Genomic DNA, 21,367 nt, shown 5'->3' on the forward strand with positions numbered 1-21,367 from the left:
TCAGTGTGTTTGAGGGCTGTGGGCCAGGATGGGGAGCCCAGGGGGAAGATGGACACACAAATGTATAATTACCATGCAGGCTGGTATATTCAGTATTAGCTGTATGTACAAGGAGCCAAGCGGTGGAGAAGAGACCCCGTGAACTCTTCTTGACAGTAGAGGATGTGTATCAGTTATCAGTTGCTGCATAACAAATATCCCCCCCACCCCCACCCAAAAAAGAGGGATGAAAACAACAGACACTTATTGTCTCATAGTTTCTGTGGTTCAGGAATCTGGGAGGGGCTGAGCTGGGGGGGTCTTGCTCAGGGTTTCTCATAATGTCGCTGTCAAGCTGTTGGCTATTGCTGTGATCTTGAAGTTGGAACAGGGCTGAAAGACCACCTCCAAGCTCATGCAGGTGGTTGCTGGCAGCCTCCCGTGGGCTGTTGGACTGAGGGCCTCAGTTCCTTGCTGTTGGATTGCTGACAGCGGCCCTGGTTCCTCCCTATGTGGGCTTCTCCGTGGGGCAGCTCCCTGCGTGCCAGCTGGTGACCCCCAGGCTGCGTGATGTGAGAGAGAGAGAGAGACTGTGCACGCATACACAAAGAAGCCAGTCTTTCTATAACTGATGTCGAAGCGACACGCCATCACTTCTGCCATGTTCTGTTCCTTAGAAGCCAGCGACCAGGTCCCTGCTACACTCGGGGGTGGGGAGGGGAATGAAGCTCCACCTCTTGGAGGAGCATCAAAAGATCTGTGGGTGTATTTTTACGACAACTCCTGAGGGGATGCCTCAGCGTGGTTGCTAGTTTTCAGGGGTTTTCCTAGAAGAGAGACCACGTGCAGAGGCATGGACGTGGCAATCCGTGGTTTCATTTGCTGTGCAAAAGCATATAAGTTTAATTAGGTCCCATTTGTTTATTTTTGCTTTTATTTGATAGAAGCAAATTTTTAATATAAGAAAGTTTACTTAAGCCACCACGTGGACATGAGAGAGTTGAAAACAGGGATACTCTGAACCTTTGGAGACTGTTGGTGGCAGCACCATGGCAGGGGCTTTAGTGAACGCAGTGGCCACGGATTGTGGACGGGAGGAGGCGTGTGAGGGGCCTGAGCTGTAGCACATTCAGAGCAGGAGAAAACGCCGCCCCCAGTCTGTGCTGACTCACCTTGCGCTTGGGGCTCGCACTTCTAGAGGGAGAGGGACGGCCTGTCTGTAGATGAGACTTAGGCTCCCTCTGAAGTTCAGCTCAGGGTCAGACCACACAGCACCCTGAGGAGGAAGTGGGCCTGATCCCTGAGCAGGGCCTACCCGAAACCTGGGAGGATCTGGGTTCCAAAGCCCCCAAAACTCACTCTCTGTCCTCGCTTTCCCTCCCAGTTTGACCTACAGCGGATCGTGATTTACTGTGACTCCCGACACTCGGAACTGGAGACGTGCTGTGACATCCCCTCGGGCCCGGTGAGCAGAGACTCTGCATGGAGGGGTTGGTTAGGGGGGAATGGGTCCTTGGCTTCCCGAGGGAGGGGACGTCCTGGGCCCCGGGGTGGGATCAGGGGACACCCGCCATCACAGTGCGCCCTGGGAGGGAGCCCGGTGGTCATCGCCAGGGTTCCATTTCCTGGTCTGGCGGGCGTGGGTTGGGGGAACGGGTCATGCAGGTCTGTCCCAGCCTCGGTCTACAGCCCCCGGGGCTGCAGCTGAGCGATGAGGCCCAGCTCTGGGGAGCACGGGGCAGAGGCTGGCAGGAGGGAATGGCATCCCTGCTGCCGGCCCTCAGAGCGGGGAGGCCGCCGTGCTCTGCGCTGCTCAGCAAGACAGGAGGAGGCAACACGGGGTCAGGAACGGCGGGCAGAGGCTCCTGGGCCCCCGGCGCAGTTCTGCCTCTCCCAGGGCCTCCCCACCTCCGCCTCGGTCCAGGTCCCTCCCTCTCCGTTTACCAAATACCAGTTCCAAGGGTGCTTCCATAGTCCTGCCGCCCAGAGTTGAAGGCTGAAGTCCATGGACTCGGCGGGCGCGGGCCCCACACGCAGTGAGCACTCGGTCAGCGTGTCCTGTGTCAGGACGAGGCAGGGGCACAAGCACCCGGGGTGGTCGTTACCAGGGCTGGGGCTGCGGAGCCAGCTGAGCCTGACTTTTGAGAGAGAGGAGAGAAAGGAAAGGGAGGGAGACGGATAAGAGCAGGAGAGAATAAAGGGAAAGAAGAAGCGGGGGGGGGGGGAGAGGAGGGGAAGAAAGAAGGGAGGGAGGGGGCTGGCGAGGGTAAGGAAATAAGTCATTACGGGCACACCTGCTGGGTTCCTGCGTGCCAGACTCTGAACTGGATGCTTTCTTCCTGTCGCACTAACTCCTCCTCACTGCATTATGATGGAAATGCCCTTGTCCCCATTCTGCAGAGGTTGGCACCGAGGCTCAGGGGGGTTAAGTGGTTCCCACAGGCTGCTGAGAGGCCAGTGAATTGGCTGAGACCGTTGGCCCATGCCAGTCTGACTCCAGGGCCTCAGGGTGTCAGGACCCGCGGTCAGACGCTACTTGCCCTCCCTGCTCAGGCTCCAGTGTCCTCAGGGTTCCTGGCTCCCCTTTGCCTGCGCAGGGAAGCTCCAGGGAGCGGTGCTGGGCAAGAAGCCAGGTTCTGACCACTGTGCTTTCCTTCCAGTGCCAGGTGACCGTGCTGACGGAGCCCTCACCCCCACCCCAGCCGCCTCCCACCTCCGGCAGTGAACAGATCGGGTTTTTGAAGACTATCAACTGCTCCTGCCCAGCTGGAGAAAAGGTACCATCCACGGTCCACCCTCAGCCGCCAGCCCAGGGCCCCAGGGCTGAGTGGGGCAGGGTGGTCGGCAGAACCAGCAGTGGAGGTGGGAATTTCCCATCATGCACGTGGGCTGCCAGGGCAGGGTGGCCCCAGGCTCCAGGTGACTCTCCGGTCAGGGGACTGTCCTTGCTCCTTGGGCTTCTCCCTTCTTGATTTCTGTGCACGTTGGGAGGGGAGCTGCTCAGACCCAGCTGTGATGCACATCTTCCTGAAGTTCATAATGTCTTCCCAAGGCGCTTCTGGCTCCTCCTGGTCTCCTCTTCACTCGTGTGCGACTAAACCAGCCAGATTTGCTTCGAGAATAAGACTCTGCATGGGCAGCGGCTGAGGGTTTAGGTGTGCTCTGCGGGACACACCCTCATCCCTTTCTTCTCAATGTTCCCTGTAATTAGCTGGACTATATAATCTAAATGCATATATGAGTAGAGTTTAATGCCTCTTGTTTCTAATTTTAAAACCTAGTATGTTTCTGACTGCCACCACCGCCCTTTAGCCTAGATGAAATGTCTCCTCGAGTGCCTGAGGCCTTCATCTGTTTTTCTGTGGAGGAACAGCCCTCTTAACGAGAAACAAGTTTCCACTGTTTGAGCAGAATAAACAGATATATGAGGATGACGAAATCGAGATGGTCTCCGTGAAGATCTGCTCGACTGGTAGCCCCAGGGCCCTCGGTCTACAGCATTCAGTGTATCCATCGCTCTGCCTGCCCCTCCCAGCTCAGGGCCCGCACGCAGGAGCTGCTCCCCAGCTTTGCGAGGGCCTTGGGAGACACAGACAAAGATACGAAATCGTGGTTCACGTTCACTGGGGTGGACACACTTTAAGAATTTCCTAACAGTTTTGTGTCAATAAGCCGCCTGTCCTGGCAGCCTCTCCTCCCTCCCTGCTTCCCTCTCCTCTGTTCTCCTTCACACGCTCCTTTCTTCTTTCCACCCAGAGACCCCCTCCCAAGGAGCTCTCAGTCAAGTGGGGTTGTCCAACCATGGCCCAGCTGGCTGGGAGGCCACGAGGAGCCAGCTCGGTCATGCTGCGAGCTGAGCCTTTGTCTGGGGTGTCGGTGAAGTTAGGGGCTTCCGGCCTGGTGCTGGGTTAGGGTTGGGAGAAGCCAGAGAGGGAACCAGGGTGGGTGCGCCCAGGGCGCTGGGCAGGGATCCTCGTCCGCGCCCCTGGCAGGCTCAGGCGGTCCACAGACAACGTGTAGATCCGGTTCTCACCCATCAGTGTCATAACGAAAGCAACTGTCCAAACCCAAATCCTTTTGAATTCTTGTTTTCCGTTGAAAGCCCCAAACGGAAAGGGTAACTGCAGCAGCGTGGGGCTTGGCCCACTAGCCTGCAGACTGTGCCAGGGAGGGCGGCCGACGCTAGCTCTGCCCAGTTCATGGTTTCCCCGGAGCCCTGCCCTGGCGGGGCCCCTCGGGAGGAAGTCTGGGGTCAAGCAGGCCTCCATCCTCTCTTCCCGCCCACCTTGTCACTCTCCAGCTCACAAACACCTGCTGGGTCGCCACTGACCCTCCTGAGCTTGGCTCACAGATCCCCTCCCCCACCTGTCCCCACTCTGTGTGGCCCCTGGTGGGTCCTAGTTGCCCTTCTACCCTCATCTCACTCCCCTTTCCCCTCCCAATTTCTAGGCAGGCAGGAAGGTCCTGTTCCTCTGCGAGGTCATGATCTTTCTTTCCTTCTGGAATTTGCATACGTAGCATCTTCTGCCTAGAACATCTTTTCCCTCCGCCACCCCTTTTAATCTGCTAATGCCTGTTCTTCTTTCAAGACATCCCCAAAGAATCCTTTTCTGCTCCCGTTATTCTTGTCCGTATGATCTCCCTCCTCCCTGCCTGCCTGCCTGCCTTCCTTCCTTTCCATTCTTCACATCCATCCATTCAGTACCTACTCATTTAGCCCGTGCTATTTGGGACATTATGACCCTTTCTTTCCCTCTTCTTCCATCGACCGTAACAATTATCACATTGGATTAAAACTGCCTACTTGTCTTTACTTCCATAAGCTCATGAATTCCAGATGGCAAATACTGAATCTTTCCATGTCTGTATTTTCAGCCACTATATGAAATAGTGGTTGAATTGATGGATAAGTGGACCCAGGGTATGAAGGATGGATGGAATGGCTTATTGGGTGATGCCACCCAGAGTTTGAGGCTGGCATTTGTAAATTGATGGATGATCTTTCCGCCAATGGCTATATTTGGAGGCCACGTCCGAGTTCCCCATGTAGGTTGGCAGTTTGAGAACGGGTGCTCAGCTCCAGTGAACTTTGTCCAACTTATTGATCGGCACGTGGCTTACTAAGGGACTGGCTTATGAGCAGCTGGAGGGGATAACCAACTAGTAAAGAGAGAAAGGGGGAAATTAAAACAGAACCTTACTTGTTTCTTTTGTCTTTCTTCCTTTAGGGTGAAAAGGGCTTTGATGGCCCAGTGGGACTCCCCGGCCCAAAGGTCAGTACCGGAGCCGGCAGAGAAGCTCTTTAGAGCGTGAGGTCCTTTGATTTGCTCTCTTTGTAAGAAGGAGGAAAAGAACTCCCAAACAATGGTGTGTTAGATTACTGTCCTGCGGGGTTTTGCTTCTGAGCTTGTTGAGATGGAAGGCTAGAGCAAGTGGCATAAAGTCCGTAACCTCTGAGTCCCTTCACGGTTCAGAGCGTCCGTTTCTCAGCCTGAGCGTGTGATCGAGAAGGAGAACACGCGTGCCCGGGCTCAGGTGCTGTTCGCTCCAACAGGCTCGGCCCTCCGTGGTCAGCTAACTCTGCATCCATCCTTTCAGGCCTCTATATTCCAGAAACTTTGGGGGTTGCGCTTTAAAGAGTCTATTTGTTCAGGACGCACGATCTGTTTGCTTGACGTGCGTGAAATTCTTTTTGTACACGTTTTCCAAACTCACGAATTGCTCAAGGCCAGGTGCCTCCTTGTGGGCTCCTCCCTCCTCAGCCGTGGACCAGCCTCTTCTCTGTCCAGCACTGCCCAGGTTTATGGCATTTACGGAGCTGGACAGGGCTGTCGTCTCGCATCATTGTTTCGGTCTCGGAAAGCTGAGACCCAGAGAGGTGTGCATTGCCCGGGGTCACACAGAGGCTGAGGGAAGAGGTCAGCGTTGCCCAGTGGCCATGACCTGGTCTGGTGTTCGAAAGGGGCTGAGTGTGATGGTGCAGACACCTAGCGATGACTGCATCCCCTTCCCTTCCCTCCCCCCTCCTCCCTCCTCCCTCTCCCCCTGCCTCTGTCCCGCCCTCTCTCCCTCTTTCTCCCCCTCCCTCTCACCTGTATTACTTATGTTCACATTCATTCAGTGCATCACCATTGAACATCTCCTAAGGTCCCTTTTGTCTTCTCCCTTTTTCCTTCCTCTGTGTGTACCTCCTTCATCTTCCCCTTCTCTTGCCCTTCTCCTCTCTGTCCGCAGTGTGCTAGGATGGGGAGAATAGACAGACAGACACACGCACACACACACAGGAGGTCCAGGATGCCAGGTGTTCGCTGCGAGAAAGAGAGCAGGGGCTTCTGCCTTGCTGAGCAGCCCCTGGGCTGTCAGATGGAAGAAGAGAGCAAAGCTGTTTGGGGGTTTGTGAACCTCTAAGCAGAAAACGTTTGTCTGAAGCAGTGGCCGTTCACGGAGCGACCGAGCTGTGCTGTGGTCGGACAGATCTGGGGTTGTGCGGACGGCAGAGCCCGACCCCTGACCCTGGGAGAGAAGATGAGGTGGGAGGGAGGGGATTCTAGGGAGGGAAACAGGTCCCACCACCTGCAGATAAGCCTGGCTGCCCCGTGGCTGATTGGCAGTCCTGGCCCTTTAGCCAGCGTCCCAGCCCGTCCGTGGTTAAGATGCTGGGTGAACACCTTGATTCCAGCGGCTCCGTTTACCTAGAGGTGGCTCAGGTCATATCCGTAGGCGTGGCCTGGTGGATCCTGGGTGCCCAGGCCCGTTCTGGACGCAGGGACATACCAGAGAGCCATGTCCCCGGACTCAGAGCCAGCAGGAAGAGGCATGACGGGGGTGGGACGCTGGGTTGGGGGGAGCGGGGCTGGGAGGGGGGGCCCTGAAGCTTCCTGGGGAGGCTCCAGGATGCCTGGGGGCCCCGCCCTGGCTGGGTCCAGTAGGATGCATAGGGGCCGCCGTTCCCGTTCCCAGGGTCAAGCGTGCGATGCTGTCACCCACTTGCTTTCTCCAGGTGTCCGTCATTCCGGGAATTAGGAGTTTGAGAAAATGATTCAGATGCTCCTTCCCTCTCCGGGGGTGGGAGGCTTGGCCTCATGGTGCAGTTGGCAATGACAAAATCGGCTGCTGCCAGAAAACTGGGGCAAGGTGGGCCACGGGAAGCTGGTGTGGGAGAGGTTGGTCGGAGGACCCGACCCAACGCTTGTCTCTGGTTTCCACCCCTCAGGGGGACATGGGAGCCCCTGGGCCGGCTGGAGCTCCTGGACCCAAGGGAGAGAAAGGAGATACGGTGAGTGGAGGCCCCTCCGCGTGGCCAGCATGGGGGACCCCTCTGCACGGGCACAGGAGGCCTGCCGGCCGCTCCAGCCTCGCCCTGCACCACCCCGCCCTCACCCCCCAAGTTCTGTGCTCCAGGTTGACAGTGGTGACTCCCCCAACTGGTCATATCTCACCCTGGCCGTTGCATATGGTTTTTCCTCTGCCGGGAATCATTTTGCCCTCTGTCCACCCCCGTTTGCCCCTCACCTCCCCTTCCTGCCTGGCTCACGTTTTCGCACCTTTCAGACTCAACCGGGCATAGTTCTCCAGGGTATCTTTGCGACCCCAGGTCTGGCTCACACACCCTCTCGGTGCTCCCACATCCCTGGTGCCTGTCAGTCCCCACATCAACTGACTCCCTGATACCTCGGTTCGTGGTTTGTCGGTCCAGCATCCCCGGCATCTGGCCCAGCACAAACTGTGTTCGTGGATCCTTCGGTTGATGAGCGAGTACAGTGGATGGTGGGTCAGGGAAGAATTACAGAGATAAACGATTCATGGTGCAGAGCAGGGCTTAGGAGCCACATGGCTGGGAAGCAAAGGCTGGCTCCACCAAGATACTTAACCTTTCTGTCCTCAGTTTCCTAATCTGTAAAGTGGGGAGGATAAAATTAACTGTCGAGTTGCATGATGAGGATTAAATGAGTTAACACATGTAAACAGTTTGTAACAGTGCGGAAGCAAAGTAAATGCTATTGTTCCTCTATTGTTACCTGGCCTGGTGGAAGCACTAAACCCATCCTTCAAACTGCATCTTGTAGCACCTATAGCACAAGTTCAGAGTCAGGTGGACCTCAGTAATCGTCCCTGGCTCCAATCTTCATTAGCTGTGTGACTGAGCAGGTTTCTTAACCTCTCTGAAAACCTCATTTGCTCCATTAGCAGAATAAAGAAAAGAACAACTTTGTCTATAAAATGCCTGGCCCGTGGTAGGAGGTCAGTGAATGAGAGTGAGTATAATCAGTTCCTTTTTTAGGTTCTCAGTGCTCGGGGGAAACCCGACGACGAGACGGAGCCGCTCCCCTAGAAGAGTTAGCCTGGCAGATACCCCCGTGCCATCATCTGAGAGCTCATGATTGTAGCTACACCGCCTGCCCTTCTTCACAGGGGCTTCATGTGGGTCCCTCCTTACTCCTTAGAACAGCTTCTTAAACTTAGGCTCCTCACTCACAGATGGGAAGGATACGGAATTTTCAGACTTGCGTGATGCACTCGTGATCACATCAGGTGCTCTGCCTGTGTGTGGCAGAGGCAGGATTTGAACCTATTTTAATCTGAGTCTTGTGCTCACTTGCTGAGCTACACCTTTCACCCACACCATACACACCTGCCTCCTGTGCAGAGGTAGGAAGCACCTGCTCTGTGCAAAATAACACGGAAATAGGAAGAGAGGCTGATATTTAACAGCATTCATGGTGTGCCGGGATCTGTGCTATATGTTTTACAGATTTCTGGCCCATTTAACCCTCAGGTCAATGTTGTGAGGTGCGGGCTAGTGAAACACCCATTTTACTGATACACAGGAAAAAACCAGGCCACAGAAACTGCCTGTGAGAGGGCACAGATGTCGGATCTCACAGACAAAGCCTGCAAAGTAGCCATTGTAATTATATCCAGAGGACTAAAGGAAGCGATTCGGAAGGAAATAGAGGGGAGTATCGTGACATTATCTCATCAAGTATAGAACATAAAGAGGTAGAAATTGTTAAAAAGAACCAAATGGAAATTCTAGAACTAAATGGAAATTTTAAAGTACAGTCACTGAAATGAAAAGGAAAATCTCTCGAGAGGCATGACGGTAAGTTTGAACTGGCTGAAGAAAGAGCCAGCATTCTTGAAAACAGATCAGTAGCGATCATGTAATCTGAAGATCAGAGAGAAGCAATAATGAAGTAAAATGAGCAGAGCCTCAGAGAAGTGTGAGGGCCCGTGAAGTGCATCAGTGCACACATAACGTGGGTACCAGGAGCGGAGAGAAAGGAGCAGAAAAAGTATTCAGAGAGATCATGGCTGAAGACATCCCGACTTTGATGAAGAGCAGTAATCTACACGTTCAAGAAGCCTCAGGAAGTCCAATCAAGAAAAACAAAAGGAGGTCCATCCTTAGAAAAATCATAGTAAAAAATGCTAACAGACAAAGCAAAAATATCAAAAGCAGAAAAAGAAAAATGATTCCTGATGTACAAGGAAAACCCAATAAGATTATCAGCTGACTCATCACCAGAAATAATTGAGGCCAGAATGCAGCGGAGTGACAAGTTCAAAGTAATAATTATGACAGTGCATCACTGGGTATTTAAGAAATATTTGTAACAACAATAGCACAAAAATGGGGAAGAAGGAATAGATCACACAGGAGTATGTTCCTAATTCTCACTGGAAGTAAGGGTAAATCTTAAGTAGATGCTGATAAGTTAAGATGTATATGGTAAACGTCAAGCAACCTCCAAGAAAATAATTCAAAACTATATGGTGAAAATATCCATAAAGAGGTTAAAATGTTGCACTGAAAAGAACTCACGTAATGCAAAAAAGAGCAGTAAAGGAGGAATAAAGGAACAGAAAAAGTCAGGAGACATAGAAAACAAAAAGTTAAATGGCATATGTAAATCTACCTACATCAAAAATAGCATTGCCTGTAAATGTATTAAACAAACCAGTTGAACAGCAGAGAATTTCAGCCTGGACATAAAAACAAGATCCAACTGTATAGTGTCTACAGGAGACACACTTTAGATTCAAATATATAAATAGGTTGAAAGTAAAAGACGGACAATGCACATTCTACAAATAGAAAACATTAGAAATTGGAGTGACTATAACAATATCAGACAAAACAGGCTTTAAAAAAAGTTAATAGAAATAAAGAGGAACACTTTATAATGATAAAAGTGTCGATCCTTTAAAAATATGTAACAATTATAAACATATGTGCACCTAACAACAGAGCCCCCAGATATATGAAGCAAACATTGAGAATTGAAATGAGAGACTTAACACCCCACTTTAATAGTGTGTAGAACAACTAGGAATGTGGAGAAATCGTAACTCATACATTGCTGGTGTAAAATGCAGCTGCTTTGAAAAACAGTCTGGTGGTCCTTAAAGGGTTAAACATAGAATTATATGACCCAGCAATTCCACTCCTAGGTGTGTAACCGAAAGAAATGAAAACACGTGTTCATACAAAAACTTGTCCATGGATGTTCATAGCAGCATTATTCATAATAACAGAAAAGTAGAAGCAACCTAAATGTTCATCACGTGATGAACGGATAAATAAAATGTGTGTCATAGCCATGCAATGGCATAGTATTCTGTAATAAAATGAGGTATTGATACATGCTGCAAGGTGGGTGAACCTTGAAAACAGTTTGCTAAGAAAACACAGGCTATGAAGCCAGTCATAAAAGCCCACATATATGATTTCATATATATAAAATGTCTAGAATAGGTGAATTTATAGAAACAGAAAACCGATTAAGGTTTGCCCAGAGCAGGGGGGTGGGGAGAAAAGGGGAGTGACCACAATGGGTTTGGCGTTCTTTTGGGGTGATGAAAACATTTTAAAGTTGATTGTGGTGGTGTTGCACCACCACATTTAGTACATTTAGTAAATGCACTAAAAAGCCATTGAATTGTACTCTTTATTTTTAGTTAATTAATTAATTAATTTATTTATTTTTAGCTGCGTTGGGCCTTCGTTGCTGCGCACGGGCTTTCTCTAGTTGCGGATGTGTGCAGGCTCCTCATTGCGGCAGCTTCTCTTATTGTGGAGCGCAGGCCCTAGGTGCACGGGCTTCAGTAGTTGTGGCTCGTGGACTTAGTTGCTCCGCGGCATGTGGGATCTTCCCGGACCAGGGCTCGAACCCGTGTCCCCTGCATTGGCAGGCGGATTGTTAACCACTGCGCCACCAGGGAAGTCCTACACTTTAAATTATGAATTAGGTGAATTATGTGCTCTGTAGATTATATCTCAATAAAGCTGATGTGGAGGAAAGAATAGTACCATAATATTGAGTCGTTGGGAAAATTAAATGAGATAAAACTGACGAGACTCTACCCTCCGTAAATGATAGTGTCTTTTAGAGGCTCCTTGGCAGGGCTTATGAGAAAGCAGCCCACCATTTTGAATCCCAGGGCACATCTGCCATGTGTGATGTCATGCCGTGGAGATACTTCGTAGAAAACCTTTGCCTTCTGCTTTGCTTTTCCAGGGCAGAGGACCTTTTGTCCAAGGAGAAAAGGGTGAAAAGGTAAGGACCTCCCTGCTTTCTCACTCCTCCAAGGGCCGTGGATGTGGCCCGGGAACGGGATGGGGGACTTGGGTTTGGGAGAGTTGTGTGCTGCCGTGGTGCTGCCTGGTAAGAATTTGGGTGGGAGGGGAAGAGGTTTCCTGGGCTGAGTGCCTCAGTGTGTGAAGTGGGAGGGAAGGGCTTGTTTAGGACGTGAATGGTTCACAGTGCTTAGAGCAGAGGGTACTTAATGGCGCTCATGGAAATTGGGATGCAGAGCTGCAGACGTGGTTTGAGGACCAACATGCGGGACATTCAATATCAAAATGTGTTCAGGCCTTGTTTGCAGTGATGGGAAGGCCTTGGACGGTCTGTGCGTGATCAGACATGCTGAGAAGGTTCGGATAGCAGGTGCCGATAGACGTGAGAGCGGGGCAGACCAGACCAGAGGAACTTGGGGAATAGTCGGGAGATTGCTGCAGAAGTACGAAGGCAAGATGATGAGGGACAGAGTCATGGGTGGCCGCAGGACTAGACAGGCAGAGGAATGGAGGCCTATTCACATTCTCCCTGGATATGAATGTTGCACCTTCTTTAACCTTCATCAGTCGTGATGATGATGTACAAGCTTGACAGATCCTGGGAAAGAGGGGATTCCTTCTAAAGAGGAAAGCTTTCTTAAGGTGTCAGCCTAGAAGGAGAAATAAAAAGCAGTCACTAAAAATGCCATTTTCCACTCACACCAGTGATTAAAAATACATCTCCCATTTCCCAGGAGAGACAGCCACAATACTTTGTAACGTACATTTATGTTGGTTATTTTGCCGGAGTCTAGGCACTTGTAGACTCAGAATGCAGGGCATTGGACCCCAGAAGGATATCGTTACTCAGAGGGGGGCTCACGTCAACCCCTTGCGTAGGGCTGATGGTGTAAAGCAGGTGCCACTCTGTCAAGTTACTATGGAAACAGAGCTTTCATGTGCCCCGCTCGTTCTCTCCGTGTAGCACCTTTTATTTAGTCCGTTCATGTCTAGAGATTTACTCTAAGGAGATACATCAAGGCTGTGCACAAGTACATACCCACACGTTTCGTAATTACAGCGTGATTTATAAGCCAGCCTGGAAACAACTGTAATGCTCTGCAGTGGGCAAAAGGTAACATGAGTTATTGTACAGCTAAATAATACAGTGGCATTTAGGGACACAAAATCACGTTTAGAAGGATGATTAATGACTCAGAAAATGAAGATAGCATTTTGTTAATTTTTAATTAAAACACATTGCAAAATATCTATACAGTATGACCCCGGTTGTGTTTATGGTGTGTGTGTGAGACTCAGAGAGGGAGGCTGATTCTGGGGGCAAACCCCCATTGTTAACCACTGGTTGTCTGTGGGTGGCAAAGAGTATTTATTTTTTCCCTTACTTTTCTTTGTGTCTTCCTTTATTCCACAATAAACTTTTCTTTTTTAACCTCTGTTAAAAGCACAGGCACACACACACACACACGTAATAACTACTGCACAGGAATACAAAGCCGTTTGAGAGACAGTGTGACACACAGCGTAACACGAGCTTTGCACCAGGCAGACCTGGGTCAGTCGAGGCTGTTCCCAAGCTCTGCCATCAGAGTCTGGGTCTCCCGCTGCCTCGAGCAGGACTGGCGCCACCATCTTCCACGATTCCTGTGTGGTCTCAAAGCACAGCACCTGGAACCTAGGCGCTCAGCTTTGATAGTTGCCATCATGTTCGTTTCCTAAGAGCCCAGAACCCAGGCACAGGGTATTAACAGGACACCCACATGTTCCTCGGGTTCAGGACTGGGGCTGCCAGAGCCCTTGAAGTCAGGGCGCTCAGCTTGGGTCGTGCTTCCCAGGCAAGACCAACATGCAGCTCCTGGGCCGGCTCGTCCTCTGAGTGACGTGCTGTCCTTCTCATGTGCTGGCGCCACCAGGAGAAACTGACAGGCCCCCTTTCTCCCATGAGCAGCAGCTGCATCTCTGCCCCGTCTGTTCTGGTTGAGCTCAGGACAGGCAGCCTTCTGCTTCTGGAGGCACCTCCCCGGTGCCCCAAAGCCCAGGCTGCAGCGCTACGCTCAGGACCTGAAGCTGCCGGGCCACAGTCCCAGCCGGGAGACCCCTTCACACATCCGGTGCTGGCAGGAGAGACGCGTAGCTGAATAGACTCCGGCACTCCTGTCTCTGTCTTTGGTTGACATTCTCCTGCGGTTGGGCATTTTTAGCAAAGTCTGAGTCTAGATTGTGCCACATCTGAGCTATGTGATTCGGGATGAGTCACCTCCGTCTCTGGGCCTCTGCTCCCTCATCTGTAGAAACGCAGGGGTGGGAGGTGATGACGCATAAGGGACCTTGCAGGTGGCAGTTCTGAGACTTGGTCATCAGCCCACCCCCAGCCTGAGTCCCTGGGGCTGTCTTCCGTAACTTGGAGTCTCTGCTTCCCCTCCACGATGCAGCGAGGCCAGGGAGAGTCAAGGGGACAACAGGATCCACAGAAGGGAGAAGGCCACTGGTGACTCATGCACTTGGAGAGAGCTTAAGTGGCTTTTTTGCTTGAACGTTCTCTCGAAAGCAGTTGCAGAGTACCAAGGGGATTGGACGGACTGGAGCCCGATGTGTCCAGAAATCATGTGATGCTGAATCTTGCTGTGGTTTGTTTTGTTTTTTTTTTTAATTTTTGGTGATGTAATCAGCCACTGTGACAATGTGCATTGGCCTATCTGAGGACCAGGCACCGTGTAAGCTGTGTTCCATGCTTTATGTCTCATTATTAAGACAGTGCTTCAGGGAAGGCACAGGTATGCCCTTTTCACGGATGAGAGAACATAGCTTAGAGGTCAAGTGACCTGCCCAAGGTCACAGTTAGTAAGATGGCTAGAAAACACAATCACTCGTGAAGGGAAGCTGGAAGGCTGATTGAATTACTCCTTTTCCTGCAGCTGAGGAAACTGAGGCTCAGAGAAGGTGAGTGACTGGCCCAGTGTCACACAGCTGAAACACTGCCAGAGCTCTTGGCCTCCTGACTTTGCCAGAGCCCCCCACCAAATGCCCAAGACCATTGTGTGGTGCTTTGTTCCTGGGCTGCCTCTGCCCCTCGTTTTGGAAGCCAGCCTTCTCTCTGGTTCCTGTGCCACCCCACATGCACCACGGGTTCTTGGGACAAAGCTCCCTCAGTGTTTTAATATGTATGAAATCGGGCTCAGGGAAAGGGGGAAGCAGGCTTTTAGGGGCCGCCTGAAAAGATCTGTGCATAGCCCAGGTGTTGGGGGCACGGAAGGAGAGAGAGATAGGCATGGACCCTCCTTCACAGCGTCTGGAAGACAGCTGGCACTAAATAAATGCTTGCCTAAGGAGTGAATGGATGGATGGAGTGTGGACCTCCGTCATCCAGGACCAAGAGCCAGTAGAATGGTCACAGACTCTGCAGTCAGAAAGGTTCAGCTTCAAATTCTGGCTCCACTTCATGTGGAGCCTCAGGTTCCTTTTCTGTAAGAGTGAGAAAGGGAATGATAGTAGTTCCTACCATGTGAGGTTGCTGGGAAGGTTAACCCAGTGCCCCACACAGCAAGCCCTCATGATGGGTGGTGCTGCTGTTCTTGTCGCCCCATCATCGTTGGCAGTGCTGTCTTGGTGATGAGGATGATGATGGAGGGGGAGGGGGAGGGGGAGGAGGAGAGGGTATCGTCATCAGCATCATCATCATGGTTTGGACCAATGCGGATGGTCTGGTTTGGACCAGTTTTGGGGGCAGTCAGGGGGAGCAGGGAGGGGTGATGACTTCCGTGCCCTTCCCACCCTTGGTCCTTCCATGTTGACAGAGTAAATTAATAAGCACAGTGAAGATGTTGGTATAAGGTTTCCTATGGCTGGACACTGAGTCTTTTCCATGGAGATGTGGTCCATGAGCCCCGCGGTAGAAAAAAATTCAGAAACAACAAAAACAAGGCCAAAGCGCGTGGTGTCCAGTGAGCTTCCTTTCGCATCCCGAGGGGCCTTCTGCTCTGGGTGACCAGAGCCTTCAGGGCAGGAACCCCACAGAGAGGCTGCGTTGTCGTCCCTTCCTGGACCCACAGCGCCCTCTGGTGTCTGGAAGCCAGAGCGTCGCTCCAGTTTTCCTCTGCAGGGGTCCGTGTGATACTGGGGAGATCTCTGCCCTTTGGGGGCGTTCCTCTTTCCCTTAGGAATCTAGCACATGGGGGAACTAGGGCAAAGAGAGCTTTCGTTTTGTGCTCAAATGTGGGCTCAGGTGATGGAAAGAAAGCAGGTTCGGGGAGTTGGGCAGACCTGGTTTGGATCCCAGCTCTGCAGTGGCTGGGTGAGCGTTGGGTGGTGTCTCTCTGAGCCTCAGCTTCCTCATCTGTAAAGTGGGGCCATTGATGCCCACCCCTTAGGGCTGTTGTGGGGCTTATAGGAGGTGGGCAGTGCCTGTGACAGCACCTGGCTTAGTCCCTGGGACGTGGTAGCGCATGTAAAACTCTGTCCCTTATCTTTATTCCGTTCTTTTGTCTGCTAGAAGCTATTGCTAAAATCCATAAAAGAGTGACAGATGTGCTTCTTCAGTAAACAGCATTCAAGTACCTAGTACGTGGGAGAATGGTGGGTTCACAGAGCTCTAAAACATGGCTTGGGCCTCCCCCAAAGGCTCACTCACCAATTCAGCAGAGGAGACATGCACACACATTCTGGTCACATGGTTATCTAATCATGAGTGTTTCTTCTTTTTCCTGGTCCTTAATCGAGTCTGCTGTGCCACCTCCATCCTCCACTTTGTTACACACTCAGAGGGTGACAACACTGTCAGGAGACCCTGCCTAGGACACCAGTCACATCAGCACTGCACCTTGAGGGTTTCCCAGGATACTCGGTGTTATACTGCTGGGGGTACTTAGAGAATGAAACTAAAAAATATCTAGGAAATTATCGTAAGCACAGTTCCAATGAAGGGAAAAACAGAAACAAAACGATCTCAAGCTGACTCTGTTCTTTATAAGTACTCTTAACAATGACCAACCGCAGCAAAAAATGGAAACAACCTGATGGAAAATTGCATTTCTTCAACCAGAAGGACATAAGTGAAAATTAGGAAGCCCTTATATATGTAGATGTGCATGCAACATGGCGTAAATGAAATAGTAGAATAGGAAGCCATATGCGCTCACACACAAATTGCGTGTGCAGTGAGAATAGCCAGTGCACTGGGGTAGTGGGATTTGGGATATTTCATGCCTTGTTAGTTGCTCTTTATGTTGCTATAACATTAGTACTTTTGCTAAACATAAACATTTAACTAACAACTAGAGCTTAAACTTAATATGATGAAAAATTTTAAAATAATAGTATATTTACAGTTGTTCATGCATGAAATCCAAAAGCAGTATTATTTTGGAGGGAAGAGCCCTCTCTCCCAGCATGGGGCATTTGCTGAATCCTGGACACTGTGACAGCTGGTCCCAGATGACAGAACATAGCAGCGGGTGAGGGTCAGGCTTTGGGAACCTGGCACTGCCCCTGTCCTGCTGTGTGACCTTGGAGAGGTCATTACAGTTCTCGGTGCCTGTTTTCTCATATGTACACTGAAGATAATAGTAACAATAATAGGCTCTTGTAAGACTGAAGTGAGGGTTAAGTGATTGCATCCACGGCAAGAACTTAGCAGAGCACCTGGCAGATGAGAAAGCATTAGCGGGAATCAGGTCTAAGCCACCCGGGCACTGGATTCTCTGAGCGTGATGGTCAATTCGGACCCATTATCTACATTAGCCCAAATAGAACGACAGACCAAGTACTTTCACTGAGAAGCCCGGGGACGGTGTTCTTTCCCCCAGGGCCTGGGGCTGTGCGATGAGAGCCCGGATATCCCTGCAGCCGTGCAATGAGCCAGGTGGGGTAGGGCAAAGGGGACACACACAGGCTGGGCCCAGCGTGGACCCTTGTAGATGACGTTGCAGGGCGGAGTCCAGGCTCCCCGAAGCCGGCATCGCCCACTGCTCGCACACACGGGCAGTGCATTTCCTGCCGGGGCTCTTTGCTTTCTTTACGAGCAGCTGCTGGTACTAATATTTGAATTAGAGTTGGGATAGGATGTAGAAGGCGGCCCTCAGGTAGAGACCAGCCTAGACCTGGTGCTGAGGAGACTGCCCCAGCCCCCGTTTCCCTCGAGTGGAGAGTAACAGAGGACAGGGCAGGGAGAGGGCTTGCAGCCCCTCATCAAGTCTGGCTCACACCTTGTAGATGGGGGGGGCCCTTGGGAGCCACAGGGGGTGGAATTGTGGCAAAGTGTCCCGTAAAGCCATGCTTGGGTCAGCAGCTGTGTACTCAGCACTTGGTAGAGGGGGGGAAGAAACCAGAACAACAACCACCAAAAAGTCCTTTCTTCAGCATTTTCACAGAAATCCGTATGGCAGTATATAAAACTTTGTATGGATTTTGTGCTCGGATTTCACAGTGCGGTGCCCCAGAAAAACTATGCGAGCAAATAGGAGGAACTCAGCTGAATTTTATTGGGCTGGTTGACTCAGTAGCAGACAGAATTTTAGGTCACGCAAACATGGGTTCCTTGTCTTCTATGGCTTTCTTCCATTTTTATGGGGACCATAAACCTGACGGGGAAAGAGGAATCTGAGCCAGACAAATAGCAGAGGCCGTTCTGACTTCCTGGGAAGCTGTCTCTAGAAACTTCAGCCAAATGTCCTGCAGCGGATGCCGGAGCCGAGTGCAGGTCATCATGGGGGAAGTCCTTATGGGTTGGTTCACCATGAAGTTAAACAAATAAGGTGCCGATTGGAAAACCGAGGAAAGAGGCCACGGCCATCTTGATGGAACTAAGGAGGGTTGTTAGAAGGCCAGGTTCGGAGTTGTCCGCTGAGGTGGGCAGGTCCCCAGGTCTGAGAAAAGTAGGTTCCCCACATGCGTATTCCAAACCAGGCCCCCGAGAAGCCCGGTGCCTCCTGTTCTCTGGTGATTTGAAATTGGACAAAGCAGTCTCCCCGGCATTGCTGTGGACCTGAAGGTCCAGCCTCTCAGGCAAGGCAGTGGCTTAAAGAGCGCTGGGGACTCATGTGCCCCGTGGTGGGGCGGGGCGCCTGGGATTCCTCAGCTCCGGATGGCTTCCTTTGGCTCATTCTTGCTGTCCTATTTGAAACATGCAAATGCGCGTGAATTTGCGTTTGATTTTCAAATGCTGCTGTGGTCACACCATTCCCTACAGACCCCTGCTCAGCCGCTCTGTGTTACTTGGAGGATCAAGTCCCCTGCGTGTTGGCCCCGAGCGACCCTGCCCCGTCTCTGTCTCCTGCCAATTCTGGGTCCATCTCTGGGTCCATGTTTCCACCTCCCCGGCCTTGATTCCTCCTCCTTGCACGTCCACAGCTCCCTTCTCCTGTGGAATCCTGGAGAGGCTTCTGATGCAGTAACCTTCGGGGCGTCAAGCCCGCAGCCAGGTGGTTCCACAGTCACTGTCTTACTCAGTCCTCCCAGTGAGAGCAGGTGGAGGGTATCACCGTCATCATGTCATGGAAAAGGGCGCTGAGACTTAGGAAAATGCTCCTACACATCGATGTTTTCACTGTAGAAGCTATAGGAAGAGGACGAAGTAGTTTATAGGGAGCTCTGGTTTGTTCAAAAGTGTAACACCTACCCAATTTAGATCTAGTCCTGTGCTGGAGGGCTGGAGAAGGACAGAAGAATGACGGAAATGAACTTTGGAGTAGGATTAATCCAGCCATCTGCACTGAGAGTCAAGGCGGGTGGAGGGGTGGAGGGTGAAGAGTGTCTAGAAAAATACCTGCATCACTGCAGAGCTCACAGGGCAGAGGGGCGGGTGGTGGGGACGCTCCCGCTCCCGTGGTCCTGATTAGCCCGCGGCCTGAGGTCTGAGCTGGCTGAGAGCCCTTCCTGTGAAGCACCACCGCAGTGCACGTCCCACTTCATGGGACAGTCAGACCTGCTCTCACAGTGACACTTCTCTGGTCTCAACGCGACAGACACACCTTGTGCCACACACAGTGTGAAAGACTGAGTCCTTCCCACCTGAGTTAGTTCTTTCTTTGGTGTCTTTCAACGGCAGGCTGTACTTGAAATTGCGAGATGAGAGGATTTCGTGGAGGTGGAGATGGACCGTACAGGTGGGTGGGGAGTGAAGCGCGGGGTCTGCTACATACGGATTTTCTTCCCAGTGCCTCCTTTCCAGAGCAGTGACCAAGAAATGCCCTCAGAAAGCGTAAGGTGCTTCTACATAGCACGGGGTGCTGGTGTAGGTGAGACGTGTACCGTTGCAGGGGATGATGGAGACACTTACTTCGCAGATTCTGTCTGAAGGGATGGGTGAGGGTGTTAGCAGTGGCAGCCATGGAGAATTCAGTGGCCAGCACTTGGTGGTTTTGTCTGCAACAGTCGAGCGACTTTGTCTCAAAGAAGGTGCCTTGCAGTGGAAAGAATCATGACATCAGCCTTTTACTGACCGCTTGATATCTGCCAGCTGTTCACTTTATGAGTATCAGCCTCCTGCAGCTCCTTGAAGGAGTCTGGAGCATGCCCAAGGGCACAGAGTGGTGGGTGAGGGGCTGAGGTTGTGTCTGTCCGACCCTACACCCCCCATTCCTAACCACTGCACTGGACAATGCCGGTTCCCTGCCCTCCCCCAAAAGGGATGCTTTTATCTGAGAATTCTTGACCCTCAAAACCCATGTACCTTGTAGGAATCGACTTATTTTATGCAGTGACTACATTATAGAGCCTCTGAGCCATAAAGTATAAATTATATGTGTGTGCTTGTATGTGTGAAACCTCTAAGATGAATTTATGCCATTTGCCTCTGGCTCTGGGTCTCATTCTCTTTTTTCACAGCTGGCTTAATCAGCGCCCCCGACTCCTATTCTTAGCCTGTGCCTTAATGTGCATTATTCATGGTTATCGACTTGGATAACTGTGGTCGAGTGCCTTCTATTTTTATCATAATTAAAGGGTTTAGGGGAAAATAGGTTCAGCTGCTTATGTGCCCTCAAATAGCCTTGTAGTTAGAATTAAGATGCCGCAGACCCTGTCCGTGGTGCTGCAGGACACGTTGGGGAAGTTTTGAGTTCACGGGTTCTCACGGCCCCAGGCAGAGCTGGAATAGGAAAGTCTGCACTTTTTCCAGCCCCGCCTGACACTCAGGCTGTTGCCAAGCTTCATGGCCCAGCCACAGGGCCAAGGGCTTCATACAGGAGGGGAGAGCATTTATGGGAGGGTAAATGCTGGACTGCTAGGCAGCTGGGCTGGGAGGGCAGGGGAGGCCAAGGGCATGCACCCTAGACACGGACCGGCTGGACTCAGATCCCAGCTCGGCCACTTAGCAGCTGTGGACACTGGGCAAGTCAGTTACTCAACCCCTGCAACCCGTGCTTTCCTCACCTATAAATTGGCGACTATAATTCTACTGGCCTCAGAGGGTTACAACGAGGATGAAATGAACTAATGAAAATAAATGACTTACATTTGTAAGAAGTGCTCATAAATGTTCAGTATAATTACCGTGATACCAGCATAGTTTTCCACCTTTTACACCAAGTGACATCTTCTGCGTCCTCTGCATCCATGAGGTCTTATCCCCAGGGCCGGCTGACAGCTGGGAAATGCCGGTGTTCCCTGCCTCCCCCAAGGAGGACTTCTGTAACTCCCAAAGCCTCAGGGAGCCTGGGGAGTGTTATTAGAAAGCGTGTTCCAGGTGGGCTGCCGTAGAGGTGTAAGGTGTCTTTTCCTTTCTTCAGTTCATCCACAATAATTTGCAGAGCATCTAAGAATAATAACGGTCCCCCATATTTACAACTACTACTGTCTGCCGGGACTGACTCA

The 21,367-nt window shown here is 51.3% G+C and overlaps 1 protein-coding gene across 2 annotated transcripts in view; it reads left to right on the top strand.

Moving 5' to 3' along the window:
- Positions 1-21,367, top strand: part of COL22A1 (collagen type XXII alpha 1 chain) — a 263,198-nt gene that overhangs the window by 81,668 nt on the left and 160,163 nt on the right. For both annotated transcript variants that reach the window (XM_082364599.1, XM_082364598.1), the window contains exons 8-12: positions 1,364-1,444; positions 2,640-2,756; positions 5,208-5,252; positions 7,193-7,255; positions 11,502-11,540. In XM_082364599.1, the coding sequence (XP_082220725.1) occupies positions 1,364-1,444; positions 2,640-2,756; positions 5,208-5,252; positions 7,193-7,255; positions 11,502-11,540 (345 nt within the window). The remainder of the gene's footprint in view (positions 1-1,363; positions 1,445-2,639; positions 2,757-5,207; positions 5,253-7,192; positions 7,256-11,501; positions 11,541-21,367) is intronic.

Source organism: Balaenoptera borealis, assembly GCF_965194805.1.
Source record: "Balaenoptera borealis genome assembly, chromosome: 17".
Classification (NCBI taxonomy): domain Eukaryota; kingdom Metazoa; phylum Chordata; class Mammalia; order Artiodactyla; family Balaenopteridae; genus Balaenoptera; species Balaenoptera borealis.